At 35.5% G+C, this 23107-nt stretch overlaps 6 protein-coding genes and 3 long non-coding RNA genes across 11 annotated transcripts; 5 read left to right on the top strand and 4 right to left on the bottom strand.

Annotated features, from left to right (window-relative positions):
• The first annotated feature begins 5849 nt into the window (after positions 1-5849).
• Positions 5850-7086, top strand: AT3G48510 (AtIII18x5-like protein). The gene has a single exon (NM_114709.4). It carries the CDS (start codon positions 5988-5990, stop codon positions 6870-6872), a length of 885 nt encoding a protein of 294 aa, NP_566907.1. The 5' UTR covers positions 5850-5987; the 3' UTR covers positions 6873-7086.
• Positions 7087-8158: 1072 nt separating this feature from the next.
• On the top strand, positions 8159-8431 carry AT3G07975. The gene has a single exon (NR_141373.1). It is a non-coding gene; the product is annotated as an other RNA (long non-coding RNA).
• A 285-nt stretch (positions 8432-8716) lies between these two features.
• On the bottom strand, positions 8717-12360 carry PDE312 (Nucleic acid-binding, OB-fold-like protein). 2 transcript variants are annotated; one of them, NM_114708.5, is made up of 12 exons: positions 11503-12360; positions 11352-11411; positions 11228-11257; positions 11076-11149; positions 10854-10935; positions 10693-10766; positions 10505-10571; positions 10327-10419; positions 10037-10213; positions 9909-9959; positions 9520-9671; positions 8717-9449 (listed from the first exon to the last, which is right to left on the bottom strand). In NM_114708.5, the coding sequence occupies exons 1-12, from the start codon at positions 12229-12231 to the stop codon at positions 9032-9034; spliced, it is 2007 nt and encodes a 668-aa protein (NP_190419.3). In that variant the 5' UTR covers positions 12232-12360; the 3' UTR covers positions 8717-9031. The 2 variants fall into 2 exon arrangements, with proteins under 2 accessions (NP_190419.3, NP_001078259.1); NM_001084790.1 differs by having other exon boundaries at positions 8827-9449; positions 10693-10935; positions 11503-12277.
• A 65-nt stretch (positions 12361-12425) lies between these two features.
• Positions 12426-13174, bottom strand: AT3G48490 (uncharacterized protein). Its single transcript, NM_114707.5, has 2 exons — positions 13009-13174; positions 12426-12908 (listed from the first exon to the last, which is right to left on the bottom strand). The coding sequence occupies exons 1-2, from the start codon at positions 13100-13102 to the stop codon at positions 12640-12642; spliced, it is 363 nt and encodes a 120-aa protein (NP_566906.1). The 5' UTR covers positions 13103-13174; the 3' UTR covers positions 12426-12639.
• Positions 13175-13814: 640 nt separating this feature from the next.
• Positions 13815-14340, top strand: AT3G07965. Its single transcript, NR_141372.1, has one exon. It is a non-coding gene; the product is annotated as an other RNA (long non-coding RNA).
• Positions 14317-14626, bottom strand: AT3G07955. Its single transcript, NR_141371.1, has one exon. It is a non-coding gene; the product is annotated as an other RNA (long non-coding RNA).
• Positions 14627-15315: 689 nt separating this feature from the next.
• AT3G48480 (Cysteine proteinases superfamily protein) lies at positions 15316-17504 on the top strand. The gene is made up of 7 exons (NM_114706.5): positions 15316-15459; positions 15848-16088; positions 16169-16342; positions 16426-16554; positions 16658-16739; positions 16820-16930; positions 17037-17504. Exons 1-7 carry the CDS (start codon positions 15378-15380, stop codon positions 17112-17114), a joined length of 897 nt encoding a protein of 298 aa, NP_190417.4. The 5' UTR covers positions 15316-15377; the 3' UTR covers positions 17115-17504.
• A 15-nt stretch (positions 17505-17519) lies between these two features.
• Positions 17520-22814, bottom strand: EMB2423 (embryo defective 2423; the record flags this gene model as incomplete). Of its 2 annotated transcripts, none has more annotated exons than NM_001339371.1 (13): positions 17520-17862; positions 18022-18220; positions 18310-19073; positions 19179-19684; positions 19770-19868; positions 20001-20215; positions 20436-20712; positions 21035-21174; positions 21313-21498; positions 21937-22108; positions 22236-22338; positions 22434-22462; positions 22586-22814. In NM_001339371.1, the coding sequence occupies 13 exons, from the start codon at positions 22749-22751 to the stop codon at positions 17686-17688; spliced, it is 3033 nt and encodes a 1010-aa protein (NP_001325844.1). In that variant the 3' UTR covers positions 17520-17685. The 2 variants fall into 2 exon arrangements, with proteins under 2 accessions (NP_001325844.1, NP_680117.3); NM_148864.4 differs by having other exon boundaries at positions 17608-17862; positions 19770-19904; positions 20001-20138; positions 20344-20712; positions 22586-22751.
• AT3G48475 (uncharacterized protein) lies at positions 18344-19713 on the top strand (the record flags this gene model as incomplete). The annotated part of the gene is made up of 5 exons (NM_001339372.1): positions 18344-18433; positions 18599-18678; positions 18735-18811; positions 18876-19027; positions 19171-19713. 5 exons carry the CDS (start codon positions 18344-18346, stop codon positions 19711-19713), a joined length of 942 nt encoding a protein of 313 aa, NP_001325843.1.
• Positions 22815-23107: the final 293 nt, after the last annotated feature.

Here is a 23107-nt window from a genome sequence, read left to right as displayed (position 1 = left end):
CTCTCTCATTCTCCACAATTTTATTAGTTCACAGAGTTAATCTCACTCTGTAGAATCAACCTAACTTACAAAGGCACACACCGATCGCTTAGATGTCAAGTTGTCAACAATTTTCAGCGAGCAATGATCTATCTTTATATTTTTAAAAGAGAAGAACATTTGAACATTGTCCAAAATCAGTCATTTATTTATTTTAATTGTCATTAGTTATGGGTAAAAATTGTTTAATTATAATTAGAATATATTAGTTTATAGTTAAAATAGTTAATATCAAAATCATTTGTTTAAGGAAATACTAAATTTTTATTTCTCCATTGGTTTTAAAAAAATATATATATATATATTTTTTATTAATTAGAAAAAATATTTTCTTTAATTAATTAGAAACATTTCAAAGATTTTATTAAAATGTTTCGTCTCATCTTTGTATGATCATATTTCGAAAACAGTAGAAAATACATAATTCAAATAACAAATAAAAAGTCTAGATTGTTTTCGCACAATAATTTGAAAACTCTTATATAAGCTTTTGAATTATTGCTCCAACTGCTAATCTGCTATATCAAAACCCAGCAATTGTTTCTATAAATTATAAGCTAAATTCATAAATTTTAAAATACAACAAATTTTATATGACTTCCATAAACTATTGAATAAAAAACAGGGGATGTAATTTATTATAAACTATTTTAAGTGAATTATATGTTCAATAACACCAGATTGGGAAGACATTTGCAAATAATAAATTGAGTAACAGAATTTTGTTAAAAAAAATAAAAGTCTTCAAAAATCATCACTCCAATACATTTTCCTTAGTATTATACTATCATTACCTAGGTGAGTAGGTTCATTTAAAATTTTCAATAACCAAAATTTGCCAATTGTGCTAGTAATTTTTCTCAATCTTCATTAGGACCGCCATTGTATATAACCACATAATTTGTGGATATGTCTGTGTGTAAAAGTAAGCCTATCAAACGGCCGGTAACCTTTATTAGTTTTGAGAGTAGAACATCAAATAAAAAACAAATGGAGAAGTGGTCTAGTCATGGCTACTTTGGTATAATTGGAGTAAAAGACATCTATCTAGTAGTGCTATTGTCCTACAGGGGACACTAGCTTGGTGACTCATCCTAGTTCTACCAACCAGATTACAGTCCTCACACGTGGCTCAAACAACTTCGTCATTTTTCCAAGTTAGGATTCTTGGTTTTGGGACTTTTACGGCCTTCAAGACGAACCTAATTCTTCTATTCTCACAAATTCTTTAAACCCTAATAAATATCTTATTTCGGGTTGGCTAGTTTTCATTGGTCGAACATGTCTGCTTTTGTTCTCTTGAGTTCACTTGTGATTACTAAATGACGATCTCCATTGGTTTCATTAGTTAATAATCAATTAATTTGCGGATGATAGTACTATAGTAGTATTTGTTACGAAAACTGTTGGCGACGCGAACTGTGTACTACTATTACTGTATCGGATACTAATTAATTATACAATTAGGTATCAAAGCAGCAGGTGAGATTATAGAACGTAATCAATGTTTTCTTTCCTATGTAATCAATATCTTTGAAAAATGAAAAGCATATGTTATTTCTTTTATATTCTAAAGATAAGAGATTGTCCGCTTTCTACTTTTAGAAAGTAAATCGTTCGTTTGGTTGTTCTAATCACTATTATTAGAGACTTCTCTAAAGGGAAACCCTCCAGGCTCCAATTATCACGTATAAAATAATATCTATATCATGTACTATATATAGATAGAACAAATGTTAATTATTGTAGTAATTTAGGCTTGTATCTACTTTTTATTCATTATACAAGAGGAGTGACGTAAATCTTGGTCAATTCATATTATACCTTTGGAATCCTCCACTTATCGTATTATAAGTTATGCATAAATTATATGTAATCTTATTATGTACATTACATACACCATTCCGATTATGGAAGCACATCTCAACTTTTTAACCTTTTCCCTGAATTTCATGTGAGAGTTACGTGTATCTTTATATTCAAGTTCAAGTAAGTCACTTGGCAGTTGGCACGGTCCAGAGATACGATAATATGAAAATAATGTTCTTGTATAAAACTAAAGGTAATTGGTTGGTATAAACATTGCAATTGACGAGGCTCATGTACACAGTACACAATTAATCGATACTCAAATAATATTGTTTATTATTCAGTATTTAGGAGTTTATTTACGTTTTCCTGAAACAAGAAAGATAAATGAGTTATAATTAGCTTTTGTTGGTGTAATTTAGATTTAATTAATTACTGTTTTATAAGAACTTTGATCCGTATAATTTGGTTTTCAAAACTTTCCTCCTCGCATATAAAAGATAACATTGCTTCCTTACATTTTAGAACTATCTTGAAGTTAATCTTGAAGTGCGAATATAATATTAGATGGCCCTCAGAACAACTGTCTTCATCGGAAGATCAACTCAATATTAATTATAAGAATCGAATCATATTTTATTAATTGAACTGATAAGATTTGTGAAACTTATCTTATGAACATACCAAATATTCAAATTGCGTAGGTAGGTACTAGGTATTGTGGCAACCTATATGAGACGTGCCACGTGTTCCAGACGGCATATTAAAAGAGGGTGAACATTTTTGTTACTATATTTTATACAAGTAACTACCAAGCCTTGCCCACCAATCAATGAATCACTTTTTTTCTTTTTCTTCCCAAACATAGTAATTATATTATATATTTGAAATGGCTAATCAGTCCAAAAAATCAAGACGTACAAAGAAAAAATTAAACTTCTAAGTCTAACACTATATGATCCAAACAATTTACTAATTAAATTATTATAAACATGAAAACTGAAAAATAGTTTTTTTTGCTAAACTAGACTGAAAAAATAGTTGTAAACGGAAAAAAGAAAACATTGGATACCCAAAAACAAATCTAGTGATGTTGAAAACACATACCATTTCCAATAAGAAGTCATCTTGATCAGTCCATGCTGTTTATCTCAAAGCAGAAGCAATGCAACTATTGATCGTGAATGCAAATATATATGGTCCACGACTCATATTTGAATGAAATGTTAATTCCACATATTAAACCGTACGAAATGATATTATTATTTTATTTTTTAAAGATATTAAAATCTTTTTGAACTACAATTCCAAATGTTGATTCCAAAACTCCACTGAAAAAAACAATTAAGATCATTCTAGCTAACCATATTAAACCTAATGATATTTAATTTTGTTTTTCCGAGTTTTGTAGTTCACAAACTAACAAGATTTCAAAAACTTCAAGAAAAATTGGAAAACCAAAGTGTGGACGGAGTTACCAACTCTAAAACCTGATATTTATAAGAAAACATGCTAACATAATCATAATTATAATGACTTATACCAAATTAGATTTGAATATTTGACTACTGATGTCTTAGTCGAAAAAAAGATTGTGGTTCTAGAGTGAAAACACTTCCAGCGATAAATGTGCTGTACTTAAAACATATAAAAAAGTGATGAGTACTTTATGCTTAGTATAACTGGTTTTGGTTAATTTCATTTGATTAAATAAACAAATAAAGTTAACTACTAATAGTTTATGTGATGATTATTATAAACATATTCTTAGCAAAAAAAAAAAAAAAGATTATTATAAACATAAGCTAATGAATTGTCTTAACGTGTCCTTTTGCGTGTTCTCATGCAAAGTTCACAACACGGACCACTCGTAATACTTTCTAGATTCCCTCGCACCTTCGAACACTACTATCCCAAATCTAAGATTAAATAGTTTTTTACAAGATTTGTTTGGTTAGAACTCTAGTCTAAGTTTAAGATTTGGGAATTTTGTTTATTAACTCACTCTCAGATTTGAACCTAAGTTATGAAACGACAACAAATATTACGAACCAAAACTATAAATTCTGACTGGTTTATATTCACTCATTTTATCATTCATAAACCAAGGGATTAAATGAACCTTTTTTATGACATATAGAAATTAATTTTTTTTAATGATTTTTTATTTTTCATTCTACATAAAATTTATTTAATACAATTCCGTTATTCTATAATACAGTCAATCGTATTATCTAAATATTACTTAACATCCAAATTATTTTAGACTAAACTGTTGGTGCATATGATTTTGGTTTGAACTCCTTTTTTTCGTTTTTTTCACTGAAAGATAGATTATAGATAGAGTTTTACAAAGCTAAAGCTGGCGATTAACAAGATAATCCTAGAAACTAAGCCGACGGATAACAAAAAATCTTTGGAGACTAAGATTTTGGTTTGAACTCTTATGAGATGTTTATTATTCTACCCAAAAAAATAGACTTCAAACAGATTGAATAATGTCTTTTTGAGAATGTTTTTAGCTCATCAGAAATTTAAAATGGTTTGGACAGTAATATGTATCTGACGCATATAGAAGATTGAAACTAATTACCATCTCTTGAGAAAACAAAGTTACACAATCAAACTCTTTGTTTGGCATAGGTCCACTGGCCTAAATTTTTTCTTTGTTCCCATTTGCAAAAATTAGATTCGAACTCGTAAAACATATATATCAAGTCGCTAATAGCCATTAAACTCATTTACTGGTCAAACTATAACTGTTATTTGTCAAATCCGTTATTGTTTGAATATGTCTATCCTCAAAAGAAGATCTCGAAGCAGAAGCTCAAGTAAAATTTATATATGTATTATGAATGTATCCAAGTTTTGTCCATAAGAATTCCTCTAATATTAATAGCTAAATTAAGGAAACACCTATAAACCAGATATAGATGATTATACTTGTTATAATCATTTACTATAGATAGGTACAATAGGAGTATATTTGATTAATCAATATTCCTTCTTGATATTTCAATAACGATTACCTAACTCCATTGGCACTAATCTTTATTTTTGTCACCAAATCTTTAAGTTCATTTACGCATGAGATCATCTTGTCCCCTTTCAGATCTAATTTGTCACAATCACTTTAAATTTAATTAAGATGCCATTCGCTTTAAATTTAGACTTGGTCAATGATTATAATTATAATCGATCGACTCATCACCTTTTGAGTCGTGTGACTCGTGCGTATAAAAACCATTTTTGTTGTCAGATATTTTAACTTGATTTTGCCATCTCTTCACTATTGTTACATCAGTAAATCGCTTCGTAAGTGGAGATTAATTTGCAAATTTTGGAACTAATTACTGACCAGTGATCCACTCTATATATGGTTGTATTAGTACTTGATTGGCAAATAACAAAAAAAAAACTTAAATAAAAAAACTGTGTTATTCTTAAATTTATAGTATATGGATTAGTTTTAAGAGTGTGGTTGGGAAATATACGAAAGTCCAAGAATCTTATTAGTTCGTTCACAATTGTATAGGGATGTTGTCACTAATTTTAACCAAATTATACCTTTTTATCTTTTTGCCTAACATTTTTTTGACGTTGCCCCAAAACGAAGCAATGAGTTGAGGGTTAGTGGTAAAAATAATCAAAAAGATTATATGCATAGATTTATGTGAAGTTAACCAAAAAAAAAACTCGACCCAAAATACATAATCTTCAACAAGAACTATGTTTTCTTCTTGCAACAAGAACTATCACTCCTGTCATAGCATAGACCAAACTTTTTTTTCTCCTACACTAATATATAAAGTTACAGTTCTTTTTACTGAACGGTAAAATTAATGGTTAGAGTTGGGAGAATAACTTAGGCAAAAAAACAAAAAGAGAGAATAACTTTCCATGTGCAACCCAAACCCTTTACTACTGTCTTCTAGACCCAACACAACCACAAGCGTGCAGGCAAAGACACGTGTCCATGTCACAACTAGTATAGACTCCAACACGTGTCCAGATCACAGACGTTATAAAACCCTTACCATTTCTGTTCAGTGTATTCCTCAGCTCAAGTAAAGCTTTTACCTAATTCTCAAACATTCTTTACACAAAAATATCAAGAGTGATATAGATAGCGAGAAAAAATGGACGGTAGGGGAGGGTGTTGCATAGCTAGGTACGCCATTGGCTCTGGACCGTACGATCTTTCCAAAGCAGATCGCATCATGCTTCGATTTCGTCCCATTGCTCCTAAACCGGCCAGCCCCGGCGGAGTAAATCCCGTATCCAGCGGAGATAGCGGCGGCGGAAGCTCCGACGTTTCCTTTAGATCAGCTAGTAGAAGAAAGAGGAAATGTCATCAGCTGAAGGAGAATGGTGGTAACGCCAAGAGGTGCACCCGGCGGAAGACGTCGGATAAACCCGTCGTTCACGGCAGTGCTAATGCGGTGACTCTTTCTCTATTACCGGAGAAACCTATAGATCTTAAGGCGGCGGTGGAGAAGCAGAAGCGGCAGGGTCCGTTATGGTTGAGTTTCAAAGACGGCGGAGGGATGCTCACACCGGCTTATCAGACACCGGAGATTGTGCAGAGGACGGTGGTGATTTCGTCGTGTATGACGGTGGAGCGTGTAACGGACGCTTGGATTGACGGTTACGGTTTAGGGAGGTCAGATGAAGAAAGGAAGATGAATCTTGTGAGAGACACGTGTCCTGGTTTCATATCCGACGGTTCAGGGAGAGTCACGTGGACTAATGACGCGTATCGGAAGATGGCTAGGGATATTATTCCCGTGGAAGAAGGTGCACCGGAGATAACTAGCGGCGATAGTTTTCACGTGATCGTACGGTTGGTGATGAGGGAGAGGCCGATGCTAACGTCCCCTGGATTCACATGCAGAATGAAACTCCAGTACACGTGTCAAAATCGTGAGAGAGGCTCAGTCACGGTGCCTTGCGACGTGTGGAGAATGGACGTCGGTGGTGGTTTTGCTTGGAGGCTCGACGTTAAGGCCGCTTTGTGCCTTTGACACCGTTAGATCAACTTTAGTCACTATGGGCACGAACATTACACATGATATGTCCTCCAATGATAAAATATGGATTCAGAACTAATTAGATTTCTAATGGTTTAACATATATTTATGTCGTTTTTGTTCTTATGCCTTCTTTGTTTTTGGTTGTTTTTTAAATAGTTTTTTATTTAAGAATTTTTGTAAAAAATGCATCTTTCTTTTGTTTGTTCTTGACGCATTTGTGATGCTAAATTTCAAGCTTGTTGCTTAAAAATAATTAATGAAGGAAAATTTTGTAAGTATTTAATGCGTATCGTCGGTGCGGTTCCCACCTATATTGGACGCATGTTGTGAGATTTCACGGCAAGGACGGTTGGAAATTACGGTCCGAGTGATCGTCCAAACATGCAAATTCCAAAATGGTCCAAAAAATGTGAAACATACCATCTTGATTGCTACAAAAAAGTGTGAGCGAACCGGTCTTACTTTGAGCTAGTTACTCACTTGAAGAGATATTTCAGTCGAACTCATCACATTTTGATTTTGATATTTTCTTTTCTTTTGTCGGCACTCACGTTTTGAGGAAACAAGGAATATAAGAAAGTAAACGACCCAATAAACGTGATACGTCGGAGCAAAAGAAAACAAAAAAGGAGGGTGAGGAATAAATGTTGTACTACAGCTTTGAATGTACTACAGTCTACCTGCGGTAAAAGTGCGATATCTAATGATACGTGGGACATCTATATATCATCTATGCCATAATAGAAATGCCACATGGACCAATGTTTAACTATGTGTAGCTGTGTTTTTGGAACTTAAACATCAGTTCCATTTTTTGACAAAAAAAGAAGAAGACGTCAGATTCAAAACATTCAAATCAACGGTGTGTACCAAATTCCAAATCGTTAAGTTAATGAGAAACTGATTTTACCATCTCCGGATAAGAAATAGCGCTACAAGACTAAAATCAAAGACATTGTATGATACTATAATCGAGTTTTTAAGGGTCAAATGAATAGTGTTTAGCCGGGGACTTTTCTTTTATAAATTGTTTTTTAGAATCTTTTTGAATTTATTTTTCGTTATATATAATCAAATTAATCAAAACATAAATAAATTAAGAGTTTTAAATAGCAATACAAGTCTACCTACATTGGACATAAATTGTATAATAATTTAGTTAAGAATTTTAAGGAGACTTTTCTTTTGTAAATTGTTTGTTAGAATCTTTTAGTATTACTTAATCTTCCGTTACTATTGTTAATGACCTAACTGATCAGAAGCGGAGTACTGAGACGTTGCAAACACCATCCTTAAACCGTAAACAATATGTATGAAGATTGTTTTTGGTTGTATAAAATAAAACAAGTCAACGGACGATTTAAACAGAATAATAAAATTGGGCCGAAGCTTATTAGCCTTTTAAGGCCCACAAAGAAGAGCGAAAACCCTTAACGAGCATATACAACTCGGAGCACCTCTTTTCTCTCGCTCTCTTCCTCTTCAAGGTTTATATTTATAACTTCTTTTGCTGCTCTCAACGAACTCTTCCAGGCTAATAAACCGTCTCTGTTTTCATCTTCTCCGTAGCTGAGATAGCTCCATACCCTCTCCGACCCAAGTAAACTGATTTTCCATGTTATGGAGATTTGGTTCTCTAACTTATTGCTTTAGAGTTTTGATGTCATTGTACAAGTTTAATGCTATTATTTTTGTGAATTAGGTACAACCTTGCAGAGTAGCTTTGGTAAGAGTTTGCCTTAAGAGTTTTGTCATCAAAGAGCACACATGGTGTGAAGTTTTTGGTATACACGGAGAGATGACAAGGGTTTTTGATATTCCAGGTACGAACGAGAAAGCCTTTTGATAGAAGTTGATGTTTTGGAGCCCAAACAGAAGAAACAAGAGAAACATTTAGGCGTATTTTGCGGTGTCAAGACTACCTTCTCTGACGACGATTGATAGAAAAAACAAAAAACGTCACGTTCCTAACGTTCAACGGTGTACTACAAGATCCCAAACGTCTGGCTAAGTTAATAAGAAACTGATTTTACTATCTCCGGGATAAGAAGAAATGAAAAAAAAAAACTATCAAATAGATCAAACCTAACAGACAAAAATTCAAATAAATCAACCTCGACAATTTCTTATTTTTACTTTCCTTTTAAACATCAGTCTGTCAAGACTTGAGTACCGTTAACAAGAGGTTGCTGTTCCGAGTAACCGATACTGCTCTCATCACTCAGAATGCTATAGTCAAAATCGTCAAAATCATCGTCATCCTCTTCTTCTTCCTCTGACTCTGTTTCTTCTTCTTGACTCGCCAAGGTAGACCCTTCTTTTCTTTTCTCTATTGTCTGCTTAATCGCATCATCGTAAGACATGTCATACCACACATTGCCTTTCCCAACAATGGATTTGTTGTGTGCATCCTTCATTCTCTCTTGCTTGCTAATCTCTGAGTTCTTTGGCTCTCCCCAGTAGTCATACTGATATAATGCACTTGTTGGATCGTACTGGTCTTTCCCAAAGAAGCTTCCTGGCTTGTACCTCCCTGGTTCCTCCAATGGTAAACCAAGTGCTTGCCGACTGCAAAATAAATCTTCTTCATCTAAACACTTTCTTTGAAAAACATCAAAGTGAACTTTTTTTTACTTACGAGCTGATATCTCTGAGCAATGCTTCTCTTTCCTCCAAAGATCGGCGCCAGTGTAAGAAATCATACTCGTCCATCTCTATATTTCGTCTGAGCTTGTCAATTTTGTATCCTTCTCCTCTTGCTTTAGCTTCCATCATTAGTTTATTGTGGTGCTGCACAAGACAACAGGAGAGTATTGAGTTATTAACCACTATCAGTATAAAAGATTCATACAACAATGTGTCAATTACAAAGTGCAAAGCCTTAAAATGGAACTGTGACGACAATCGGAGTTACCAAGACAGTGTGAAGTGGAAATCTATTAAAAATAAACAAATACAAACGAGAATATTTCCGTAGCAGTGGGTTAAAGGAAATTGGTGACGACAAGTAGGGAAGAGAATTTAAACCTGGCGCTCGGTCAATGCAGCCTCTAAGTCAAGTTCCTTGACACTGGTTTTCTGCCAGAAATAGAACACATTTAATCACAAAGCTTAAGACAGTATGGTTTCACGAACACACCAGAAGAAACTCTCACCAGAATCACTTTTGGCAATTTGGTTTTCTTATAATAAGCTTCGCCATACTCGATATCCTTTTGTTCATCAAAGTCTTCATCATCAGATAATTCTGATAGCTTTTTGCCTTCGTATTTTGCAGGGTTAGCTTCGTAATCACCCAAAATCATTTGCTCAGCTACATGTATCTGCCACAACTGCAAACGGGAAAGAAATGTGTTGACGGTTTCACAAAATTTAGAAAGCCAATAAACCTAATGAGTAAACAAAGCAAAAATCACATAACCAACCCTTTTGCTCAGGAAAATACCTTGTCGACATAAGGGTGATCAGAGAGCAGCCCTTCCTCCTCTGGCTTTGATCCTGGATCTTTTCTAGGTTCAGGAGGTCTTCCACAATCTCGCTGTACAAACAATGTATTAGATAAGAGGGAGACTCTTCACGAGAACACGAAATGGATTGATATTCTAGGAAAGGATTCTACTGACCCGTATCTCATCTGGATTAGTATCCCCATCACGATGGAATATTGGTGGGAAGTCAAATTTATTAAATCTGGAGCAGGAATGTAAAAACAGTCAACACATATACCATAACCAAGACCATTGAGGACAGAACCAAAATGCCAATTTTTACTGGATATGTAAAGAGAATTAAATACGTGTGAATTACATACATCATGTGATCTATGTTAGGATGGACGAAGCGCAACTCCAAGGGAAACCGAAACCGGTATGGATCTCTTTTTGCCTGAAAGAACAAAAGAAAAAGGAGAATGAAGCAATTTCCATTCAGATTTTTATAAATGCGAAAGAAGAATATGTGCCTTAAGATTACCGTGATTTCAACGATAACATGCATCCCAACTTTTATGAAATGCCGGATCCAAAACCAGTCATTACCTTTTATAGGTACCCATCTGCAAACCAATAGACACATAAACTTACATCTTTCAAAAAAAGCATATGAAACAAGAGACAACATTATATTACGTTATATACCCTAAATACAAGAACCACGGTAAGTCTATCTTTACAAAGTAAAGAGACATAAACATACCCTTCATGAACACCTCCAATGTCAACAAACGCTCCCTGATACAGATGTAAAGTGGTAACTGTGCCTTCACAAACCTGCATGGACATTACGATATTGCTCATTTAAACCAATCATTAGTTACAATATACAAGGCTTAGAATAAGAATTCTTACCATCCCTGGATAGTAAAAGGGAAGCTCATACTGCACAAAGAAAAATAAAGCAATTAACTTACAAACAGTTCATCATCTAGCAAACTAATCAAACAATCAAATCCAGTAGCATAATAATATTTACCATCCCATCTTCGTAATCCTTCCCTCTTTTCCTCCTACCCGGATAAAAATCCTGATCGAGCTGTATAAATAAAAACATCATCTTTATTAGAATCCTTCTCTTAGCCACCACTAAGCTAACAATATCTCATTGTTCAAAAAAAAAAACGAACCTTGTAAGATTCTTCCTCCAACCTATCTTTATTATCTTCAACCCATTCCTTGTATTGTTTCAAGAAAACCTTAAACCTCTCCAAACACATCTTATCAACAGTAGCATCTTCACCAACTCTCAAATCCTTATCCAAATCCTCAAGCCAAACTCTTTCAGCCATTAACTTATGAGCTTCCCTAATAAACTCCAGCTCCTTCCTATCAACTTCCCAACCTCTGGGAGGCCAATCACGCGGCGGAATTTGCCTAAGAACCATCGGACCAGCCCAAGATGTTTCTAAAGGAGGTGGTTTATCACCTCTAATCTCAAATTGCTTTGCATACCATTCGTCTTCTGTTATCCCCATCTCCTTAATCTTCTTCTTCCTATACGATGGTCTCAGCATCTTAAACGCTTCGATCGCTTCCGGCGATTGAAGCGGAACTTCTTCACCTTCGTTGAGAGATTTACGAGCGAAATCAGCTTCTGGTGTGAGAATCTCTTCCCATGGAGCCCAACCACGTTCGATCCAGTTACGTCGTCGAGCTTCATCTTCTGTGTCTTTGTCCTTTGGTCCGAATTTCTCGAGGAAGGTTTCGTCGACTGGGAATTCATCGGAGCTGAATCCACGACAAGGCAGCAAGGATATGCGACGAGGCGGTGACCATTGAAGAGCTTTGGGTTTGCAGAAATTAGGGTTTGTGGGATTAGGGAAAGTGAAATTGAGCTTGGTTTGGCAAATCTGCATGATTCATTCGTCACTCTTCAGGGTTTTTGAAGGTTTAAGAGAGAGTGAAGAAGTTGAGTATGGATAAGCTTTATTTCATTTTACAGTGAAGAAGAAATGTTAAGTTTTTTTTGATGAACCCTTATATTTATCCAATATATTGTTTTGACCCCAAATGTTTTTGATTGATCAGTTAGACCCATTTTAATATAAGGTTTAGACGTTTAGTTATGGATGAACCCCTACATGACCAGTACTATCAACACCGTTGGTTAAAGATCATAAAGCTTGTTTAGGCTAAAGTAATAAACACATGATTGAGAGATGTTTTGATACAGGCATCTATATAGACTCCTTACTAACAATGTAGTTAAATTGTACATAATCAAAGTACAACACACATGAACTTGGGATACATTTGTTTACAAATCATTCCTGAGTCTCTGTCTTCATGTTTCGTGCTTGAGCTTGATTCTTGTACTTGCTAAACATGGATAGTACTGATGGGTTCTTGCTCTTTATCTGTTTCGAGCTTTCACACGAGTCTATAGCCATTGCATCATGAGTGTCTCCTAATTGTGTATCCGAAGACAAGACATGAGACGATGATGTTGATGACAGATTCTCTTCACCTTCTGTTTCTGATGAAGTAGTGTCCTGTCTTGTTGACCCTTGCTTAAGTTTCAACAGTGTTGACTCTACAATGCCATCAAAAGAAACCAAGGATTTCAAAACCTAGAGATTTCTATTGGACAATCAGAATCACATGAAAATGGAAAGAGTGTGTATTTATTATACCGTAGACGGAGAGAGGATCGTCTTTGATGATCTTCGCCGGATATCTCTCCAGACAATCCGGCGGCGACGGCGGTGGTCTCAGCCTCCCAAACATACGTCTCTCTCTCTCTCTCTCGAGTCAATTAGATCTGATCGTCTTCTTTGAATTGACAATCTGAAAGATGACAACATATAATCGATTCTTTGTGTTTTGGCGCCTCGATCGATAAAAAAGAGCGGGAACCTGAGACCAACAACGGCCCAAATAAATGCTGTTATAATGGGCCCTTCGCTCTTATTATGATTTTATCATTAATCACGTTTTTCATTATTATAAACCAAAAAAACTTTTTATATAAAATAACTAAAATAGATAAAATTTCCATCAAATCTAGTATTAATAGAGAAAATATATTAAACGTAAATATTGTTTAGGATATTAACTTTTTATTTATGAACTTGTTTTAGGATAATTGATTATTTCAGAAAATTACAATACTAAATAGCATGAAAAGATATAATTTGATCAAATCTCTTACTGTTTATTATGTACACATATATTAAATTTATAATCTACTTTTTTTTTACATACCATTATGTTACGTAGATTTATCAGCAAAAGCTAGATATTATTGAGAAATAAATTTATGTGAAATTCAGTATTTAAATACACCTTAGTAAATCCCAATAACACATATGAATAAGAATATGTTTCTTCACAGATGATCTATGGACAATTATACTTGCACAATTACCACTAAAAATGATCACGACTTCTAAACTGGTTTGTAAGCAGTGGAAATCTATTATCGAGTCTCCACATTTTCGTGTCATGTTCATGTCTCTGCACCATTCTTCTTCATGGTCGCTCATGTGTAGGCGTTACAAGATAGAACTTGTGGCTCATCATAGATGCAACACTTGGGGATTTAATCGTACCAGTACTCTTACATCTCGTCTTTTATGACCGATAAATTCGAAATGAACATATACCGAGAAGCCAAAGTTGTTCCTTACAACACCGATATGGGGTTTATTTTGATCGATGTCGAGTCTATCCTCAGGATCAATCGTTATACCTAGCTAATCCAATTTCACATCAATGCTTAGAAATCAATCGTCGTGCTCTCGAGCATAATTTTTTCTGTCCCTTGGGAATAGTAACACAAACTAAAAACGGCGTCGTTTTGAGTTACAAAGTTGTTATGTTTGATGAAAGGCAAAAAAGATCCATAATAACGAAAATAAGTTTTCAGTCCAGATATATTCGTCCGAGACACGGTTGTCGAGTCTCAACACTATCCATTTTCTTTTCTCTTTTTCGTTCAATCGTGATTTTTACCATCCCATTAGCTTAAACGAAAATCTTCATTGGCTCGTTCGCAATAGTGAGGATACAGAAGTTGTTATATCCATCGACTTTTACGCTTTTGAAACAAATTCTGATAAGTGTCGGGTTACTCATTTCCCTGATTTAGAAAAGCATCGCGAATTCATAAGAACATGCACAACTAGTCAAGGATTTCTCATGTATATGAACATAGTCTCTGATGAAGGTTTAGATGCTAAGTTATGTGTATGGAGGCTAAAGAGTGGAGAATGGCAATTAGTATCTGAGATCTCCCCGACTTTTATTGAAACTCCTTTCGATTATTTACCGCTAACGATTGACCCTTTTGATGCTAATATAGCATACTTTTGGAGTTCGAAACACCAAACTTTGCTATTTATTAACTTACTCAATGGAAATTTTGTGATCCACAGTGAATTAGAATATACCAAGCAGAATAGCATTATAAGTTCCTGTAACAGTCCGATACTTATGAGAGTACTCACCCAACATATACGATGTTGCTTGCTCGTTCTCCCACAATGGATGTATCGGATCCCCGACCCATGATGACAACATGAGTTTAGATATGTAATATTTACAATACTTGACTTGTTTATTTTTATCATTATTACTGTTACTTTCTTATGAAAAGAGGAAGAAGATGTAGCTTGGTTTACTTTTGAGTGTTAAGAAAATGTTTATAGGGCAAAACAAAATATACCTAATAAATTTAAAAAAAAAAAAAAAAAATTACAAATAAGTGTTTGATTCTATATTTTCCCAAAGCACCTACACAGAAATATTTTCTTAAGAGAAAAAATTCAAAACAAAATTTATAAAGGGTTCAATAAATTATATATCACAGAAACCAAAGAGACACTAAATCATCTTGACCGTTGAATCGTTGTCTATTAAAAAGTAAGTAAAATCAACGGCCAAAAGAGTCTTTACGTAATTCGTCTGCTAATATTAAGCGAAACAAAAAGTTTACAAGAGAAGAGGGAAAATAAAAAGCAAGGCAAGACAAAACACTCAGAGCTCTCTGTACCAAATTTCAATGTCAAGAAGACGAAGTAATCGTGTTCGAAATACTAATAGTAAATACGTCAGCAGTCCTGCTCGTGTTACTATTATTGATGGTAAATTCCAATTTCCTTCTCGATTTTTATTCATTTTTTTTTCTGGGGGTTTTTGAAAGATTTTTAATTTCTTGGTTTAACGCAATTTTGGGAGTTAGGGTTTTGAAGATTCGATGAAAGTTTGTGTTTTTTTTCTTTCTGGAATTTTCAAAGTGACGAGATTGTTTCTATTCCTGTGTCGTGGTGATGCTTACTATCTTACCATGTGTAATTTTGAAATTCTCTCTAGTAATTGGCTTAGATTTTGGATTTTTATGACAATGAAATCTATGGTTCTTGAAAATGTATATATATTTAGTTCTGGTTTTGTAGTTTGTGAAAGTTTTGGTTCTGGCTCTGGAAGAGGCTAACTTTCAAGTTTGATCAACATGTGTCTATAATTTTACAGATTGTGAGGAAGATGAGTATTTACACCACAGGACGTGTTGGAAGCATATTGCTGCTGCCTTGAGTAAGTGTGGTTCGAAACCGAAGCGAACCAAGGAGTTGGAGATATTCAAATTGACTGCTCCTTGTTTCTATGACGAATGCACACGCCGTGGGAGGTCAGAAAGAAGAATCAAGTGCAAGTATTTAGACTCCAAGCTACGGAAAAAACTGAATTCCAAAGCATTTGTAGGTTACCTAGAGTACGTAAGCAATATCTCTTTTTACTCAAAATAACAAGGAATTGTGTCTATTTACTTACATTTTTGTCTAATGTGAATAGGGATGTATGGAGGGGCTTCTCGGATGAGAAAAAGAACTCTTTTGTCTACTTAGATTGTCTTTGGTTCAGTATGTACAAAAGTGAAAACCATAACATTAGAAGTAGTGTTTTCGATTCCGTAAAGACAAAGCAGATCTTCTCGAAGAAATACGTTTTTCTTCCTATCGTCTACTGGTTAGTTAATTTTGCCATATGTGTTCTTGAAAATGGTTTCAAATGTAACTATATTTGTCTATTTTTTTGTTTAATTCCTCCAGGAGCCATTGGACTTTGTTGATCTTTTGCAATTTTGGGGAGGATCTTGATTCTGATAAAACATGCATGTTGTTTCTTGACTCACTACAAACAACTGACTCTTCGCAGCGGCTTGAACCAGATATAAGAAAGCAAGTACTCTCTCTTGTTCTTTTTCAATTATCTGTATCGAAGAATGATATTTTTGTTTAAAAGCTTGTGTGATATATCTTTGTGCTTCTTCTTTGATTTCAGGTTTGTGTTGGACATATACAGAGCTGAGGGAAGAACTGAAGACTCAAGTCTGGTTGATGAAATCCCGTTTTATGTGCCAATGGTAATTGAGTGCATCTACCAAGTTGTTTATGTTTCTTGATTCTTACATCTCACTATTGGTTTGGCTTATTATAATTTCAGGTTCCACAGCAAACAAATGATGTGGAATGTGGAAGCTTTGTCCTCTACTACATTCATCGGTTCATAGAAGACGCTCCTGAGAACTTCAACGTCGAAGATATGCCGTATTTTGTAAGTTTATCATTCAATAAACATTTTATCCTTGTTCACGATAAGTGGCTTTTTTGTTTTTCGTGTATCTTGAAATGCCCGCCCGGGTTTCGCTTAAAATTTGCAGCTGAAAGAGGACTGGTTTAGTCATAAAGACTTGGAAAAGTTCTGTGACGAGCTTCATTCTTTGGGAACTATTCATTGACTAAAGTGATAACTTCTAATGACTTTAACACATCAGCGTAGCGCAGAAGATTAGGTCCAGCTTGGAAGATGAACTTGGAAAGATTGAAAAGGGTGAAGAGACTCTGATTAAGTTAGTAGTTGGTATGGAATCTCTAAGAGTTTTCTTCTTCTATGCGTAGATTTCTTTCTTTTTACGGGTTCTTTGATTTATCTATCGAACTGTTGTTCTGGTTTTTCTCGGGGGTTGCCTGTTGTTAATCATGTTTAGTGGCAACCCATTGGTTTTTCGCTTGCATCATTGACTAGTTTAGAAATCTGAATGGGAAATTTCTGAACATTCGGAAGATGAAAAGTATCTATTTTTAGCAACTGTAATCGTATCTAAAGTTGAGTAATCGTCAGCTGCTGAATCAAATTTGTTAAGCTGTTTTTCACTCATAAATAGAGAAATCAATTTGGTATCTGGCTCTGTAATCACTAATCTCAAAACTTTGTAATAGATATCAAAAATCGATGAACACATGAATTCTTTAGTGAAGAAATGCTACTATACAGAAGTGACTAGACCCGAATTAATGGGAATGGCGTTTCTAGAGATGAACATTTGAAGAAGGAAGTTTGATTGATGTCAGTTTAGAGATACCCGAAGGTAGACTTATGTTCATCGGTCTAATGCTACTGCTGCTGCTACTTCCACCAGTTGATTCTAAAGCTCGGGAAGTTTGAAGAGCCATCTCGGCATGGAGTTGGAGACATGACAAAGCCATCTAATACAACATAACACAGCACAACACATAAGCTAAGTTGTAACTTTCTATCACGTTGTAAGCTAATCAAAAACCTCAGACTCTTTATTTCCTTTAGCTATAATCAAAATCTAATAAGAGATGGATCCGGGCTGGCCCATGGGAGAATGTATGACTTACCGTGTAACAGTCTCGGTCGATGTCTGAGTCAGCTATTTGAAGAGCCCACGTTCTGATCCATTCAAGAGCTCTGGAAAGATCAAGATTTCCTTCAACCAAGGTTGACACTATGTAAGACGGGTGAAGAGAAACCAAAACAGAAGAGGCTGCAAAAAGGACCGCTCTTCGGACATAGGCCTCTGGGTGATTGCATACTTCCCTGTATTGAGTTTGTCAAGTATGCAAATATTCAGTATAGATGCAAAAGCTTAATTATAAGATCTATCAGATAACAAAGTCATCATGTACCTTCGTTGTAACATATCTAGAAGAGAGATAGCTAATGCAGATGCTTCTGGATGCATTGATGCACATTGCATACAGACGCCGAGCATGTGAACAAGTTTCCCAAGGACAACAAAGTCCCTGCCAAGTAAGTCAACACCATGTCGTTTCTTGTCAAACTCTTTCATGGCTGGAAGCATAAATGCTGCTGCATATAGTGGAAATCTATTCTGAGACCAGTCAGTACTGTTTTGATCTCTGTCTGCTGATTTGAGGCTCCACCTTCGAGATTTTCCTTTCTTTGTCTGTCCAGGCTTTGACTGTAGCTCTCTCTCAAATCGATTTGCCCAGTTCAGATGAAAAGATCCTGTCTCAGACACCTTTTTCCATGGGGTACTCGCATTGCTAGGCAAATACCAGGGTTGAGGATCTGATATATTTGATATCAGAGGTCCCCGTGCTTCGTGTTTAGGTTTCAGGGTCTTGGAATTAGCAAGCTCCCTAGCTGCTTCAGCCATGACATCAAGTATCATTATGCGCTGACTTACATCTACATTAGGCGAATACAAAATATTGTTTAGAGTTTCAAGGGATTCAAATGGACGGGTCACGAGCAACGCAATTAGAGCTCTTTGCCGCTTTTCTTCAGCTGAATCTTCTTCACCTTCGATTGCTATATCAGAGCAGCGAACCTGTACCAGAGTTCGAGCAAGGTCACCAGCTATATGAGTCAATTCATCAGGTGATGCTCGCACAAGTTTCTCTGCAACATATATAGCTTTCTCCACCTGCAACACGTAATATAACACAAAGATTACTCTCTTGTGCTTTTTAATAAAAGAATATCAGCATCATCAGTTTAATGTCACAGACAATGCTCTCTAGTTACATACCCCATCAGCATCATCGGTTTTCCTAAGAGCTCCAACAACATCCACCAAATGTGTAAATTGTTTCCCTAAATCCTTATCATCATCCATAAGATCATATGGCTCCAAAGAAGTGACACTTGAATTATCAGAGCTGACACTTGCGTCATCATCGCCATCATCTTTATCACTCTCCGTATCACAGTTTAACGTAGCCAAATCAACTATTTCATTGGGATCAGCCAATACAAAAGCAGATATGTTCTTACTCTTGCGATTTTCCTTTTGCTTGTTTCTGCGACTAGACTCATTTACTTCAGTTAAGGAGGCTGATCTTTTGTTTTCACCATCTCCATTTTCCATTGTATTTGTGATTGATGCCGTTTGCAATCCAAATTCCCAGTCAATTGCATTATCAGTGATTGAATCATCAAGGTACAGAGGATTCTTCGGGTCAATTACTTTAGAGAACATAAAGGCGATAGAGCTAGCCATTTTCCGTACCAGATCTCCTGGGTTCTCCAGTCTACCTGTTGGCAACAAAAAGTACAAGAAATAAGATGGCAGAAGCTTTTAAGTTCCTTAGCAAAGATACCAAAAGAGATAAGTTTATACAGCTAACTCCTTGAAGAATACTGTGCATTACATCCTTTGTTCTATCTAGTTCTTCTCTTGACATGTTCTCCAGGCAAAGCCCAAGAGCTGCAGTTATATCTGATATATCTGTTACGGGAAACAGGAACTGAAGGTCTAAACCAGTAGCAGGAAGGTTAAAACATTGCTTCACCATCAATATTGATACAACAACAAAAAAACTATTAAAATTTAAAACACAGAAGAGGATACAAGCTTGCTGCTCCAATTGGACGGACTGCAGAAACTCCCGTTTTGACCAAACTGAGGCTAGTCGCTGCGTTGTTTCAAGAAGTCCTTGTGTGACATCACCTTTAGCAAGTGTATTAGTAACCGGTGGGCACTCAAGAACTGAAAATTGTAAGATCCATCGAAGACAACGTATAGGAAACACTTTCCATAGCAAAAATTTGTCAACGAATATTGACCTGAAAAACAAATTACACAATTATTTGCAAAGTAGACTAAACTGGGAAAACTCAATAGACGGCAAATCTGTTTCCCTTTGAAAAAAAAACAAATCATAGTTCCAGTTCCATGCTCACTTCTGTCGAACCGCATTGTTTCACAGCATTAGGATGGAAATGAAAGAAGAAAAAGGGGTATCTAAAGAAAGAATCAAGCTGCCATAGAAAACATTTTGCTTGCCTCACTGATGCCTGATGTATTACATTGCGATGAAACAAAGTCCAAATAGTCCAGAAAGCTTCAACATCACTTGGATGCTCAGCATATAGCTGATGTAAAAGTTGTTCAGCCATTTTCTCAACAGCATACGGATCTGTCACTGCTTCCATAGTTTTCGACCAAATCCGGGTTGTAGGGTCCAACTGAAATGTATCCACCTCAATAGCACCTATCTTTGAGTTTAGTAACCTCCTAACTTGAGCTAGGACATGAGGTGTTACTTCACTTAACAGCAAATCTGCAGATTAAAAAATATAATCTAAAGTACATCATGATTTGTGTCATGAAAATAACTTCAATAAATAAACACACCATCCAGAGATTATCAGTCAATAACAGAGTGCAATGTAGTTTATATTATGGCACATCCTTTTCCCCATCGGTCATGATGATTTGATCTACATTCTCACAATTCACAACTTCCCATTACAAGGGACAGAAAATGAATACAAGCAAGTCCATGGTAATTCACAACACTTAGAGAAACGAAAAAAATAATTCACAACACTCAGAGAAACGAAAAAAATAGAGCTGAAATACAGTTCGAGAAGCATATATACCTGATAATCCACGTCGACAGATGCGGGAAAAAACTTCCCCGACAAATGATAAAACGATAACTGTGCAATTGGCCTCAGTGCAGGAAGCCCTGTCGTCCAATATTTGTAGAAGCTGATTGGTAATGTGCTTGAAGTACAAGCTTTATGACTCATGTAAAGGATAAACACTGACCTCAAAGAAATTGATAAAAATAATAAAAGGTATCTAATTACTTAGGAGAGGATAAAAGAGATCAAATTGAAGGCGTTAGAGTCTGTATTCATAGAGAAAAGGATACTTAGAAGAAAGTAAAGGTGGCGATTTCAACCGTGCTTTATCAGGAATGGAGGTCAAGATCTGTGATAGCCTGGATAATAAAGGCTTGAGACTTCCATTGCTAGAATTATGTCCTTGATAAATATTACCAATTTCTTTAGTTATCTTGAGCACTCCATCATTTTCAAGCAAACACAATATAAGCAATCTGTCATTTAAGTAAAATCACATCACCACAGGCTAAGAGTATACAAATAGTTGCACGTGCTTCAGCTACAGTCAAAATATATCACTGGTCATAGTGTTATACCGAGATAAATTGTCAAGATGGAGAATTGCTACTTGGTCCATTAAGTAAAGTGTTATACTGTCTACATCTTCAGATTTTCCAGTGGGGTCAAATAGAAAAGGAATTCTTGGGAGATATATTCAGAAGACTCCTATACATGACTCAAATACTCGAAAGGTGAAAACTTTGGTCTACGCTGACTTGATAAAATACACAAGAAACTACCAATGGTGTAAAATGTCATGAAGCAGAAATTGTTGTTGAAGAATCATGGATTTATGCTTAACATTTCTTAAACAGAAGCTCAATGGAAAAGAACAAAGGAAATAGCCAAAACAGAAGTGTGTTTTTGAGTACCTTTCCACATTAGTCTGGACAGAATTAGCATTAACGCCACCATCTCCCACATGATGTAGAAATGGAACCAAGACTTGAACAACCTCAATAACAGATCCATCTAAGAAGAACTTATCATACAAATGTTTCTGCACTGAAATAGGGAAACAAGACAGCCAATCCGAAGCAACATCTGGAATAAAACAAGAATTAGTTAAACATAATTTCCAAATTGCAACAATTGATACAACTCAAATTAACAAGGGCTAAGAAAATCACACAAACATAATCACAAAAATGTAGATTTGACAAAAGCTTACCAAGCAACAAAACTCGAGCAAACGTTGGAAACGCAACACCTCGATAGAACGTCTCCAACCATTCATTTCTCTCATCTGCAGAAGGAACTACAGAGCTACAGACCTGTGCGGAGCCCAAATAGAGAATCATAAGTAAGCCAAAAGTTCCTGAACCACGAACAATGTGGAGCATTTCAAAATTTCCTTAAAAATACAAACCCTTTCTCTGTACTTGTCCCCAATACTCCCTGCAATTGAATTGGAAATATCAACAAATTTCGTAACGAAAAAACAGCCCAAAAACTGAACTTTTGAATTGAGAAGGGACTGAGGTGAAATAAGAATAGATGAACAAGTGATTGTTTGATTACCGGAAAACAACGATGGATCGACCGGGAAGAGAAGAACGGCGACGGAATGAATAGCGGAGATCACTTGGTCGACATGCTTTGCATCAGAAATAGCAGAGACGGCTTCTCCGACCTTGTGGAGCAAATTGTTTTCAAGCGTTCTCTCTTGCTTAGTCCCTTCCGCCATGGAAAAGTTTGGAGAGAGCGAAAATTAGAAGAATTTGTCTGTAGACTAATTTTTAAGAAGAAGAGTAAAACGTCGTCGTTTACCTCTTTTAGATCCACTTCATACATATTTCTAAATTCTTTAGGCCCAATAAAAACTAATCATTTTGGGCCTCTAATAAATGAATCTTTCTAGGTCCAATAGGCTCTTTGTAGTTTGACCATTTGTTATTACAAAGAGCCTATTTTACAAAAAAAAAGTCGAGGATTTTTTAAATGTTTTTGGGATGGGAAGCCTATACCATACTGGCTCTGCAAACTTGGCCTTGGCCAGGAGTATCAATGCGAGCTATATAGGAACTGTAGCTATGTCCGCAT

Source organism: Arabidopsis thaliana, chromosome 3 (assembly GCF_000001735.4).
Source record: "Arabidopsis thaliana chromosome 3, partial sequence".
NCBI classification, from domain to species: Eukaryota; Viridiplantae; Streptophyta; class Magnoliopsida; order Brassicales; family Brassicaceae; genus Arabidopsis; species Arabidopsis thaliana.
This window is presented reverse-complemented; position numbering and strand designations above follow the sequence as displayed.

Bases quoted from the DNA above. Each gene is read 5' to 3' on its own strand.
- AT3G48510 (NM_114709.4), top strand. From the start codon at position 5,988: ATGGACGGTAGGGGAGGGTGTTGCATAGCTAGGTACGCCATTGGCTCT.
- PDE312 (NM_001084790.1), bottom strand. From the start codon at position 12,231: ATGCAGATTTGCCAAACCAAGCTCAATTTCACTTTCCCTAATCCCACA. The intron at 9,960-10,036 runs GTGAGAGTTTCT...TATTTCTGGCAG, and splicing joins AATTGCCAAAAGTGATTCTG to AAAACCAGTGTCAAGGAACT. The intron at 9,672-9,908 runs GTTTAAATTCTC...TGTCTTGTGCAG, and splicing joins CTGCATTGACCGAGCGCCAG to CACCACAATAAACTAATGAT.
- AT3G48490 (NM_114707.5), bottom strand. From the start codon at position 13,102: ATGTTTGGGAGGCTGAGACCACCGCCGTCGCCGCCGGATTGTCTGGAG. The intron at 12,909-13,008 runs GTATAATAAATA...ATGGCATTGTAG, and splicing joins CGATCCTCTCTCCGTCTACG to AGTCAACACTGTTGAAACTT.
- AT3G48480 (NM_114706.5), top strand. From the start codon at position 15,378: ATGTCAAGAAGACGAAGTAATCGTGTTCGAAATACTAATAGTAAATAC. The intron at 15,460-15,847 runs GTAAATTCCAAT...ATAATTTTACAG, and splicing joins TCGTGTTACTATTATTGATG to ATTGTGAGGAAGATGAGTAT. The intron at 16,931-17,036 runs GTAAGTTTATCA...TAAAATTTGCAG, and splicing joins TCGAAGATATGCCGTATTTT to CTGAAAGAGGACTGGTTTAG.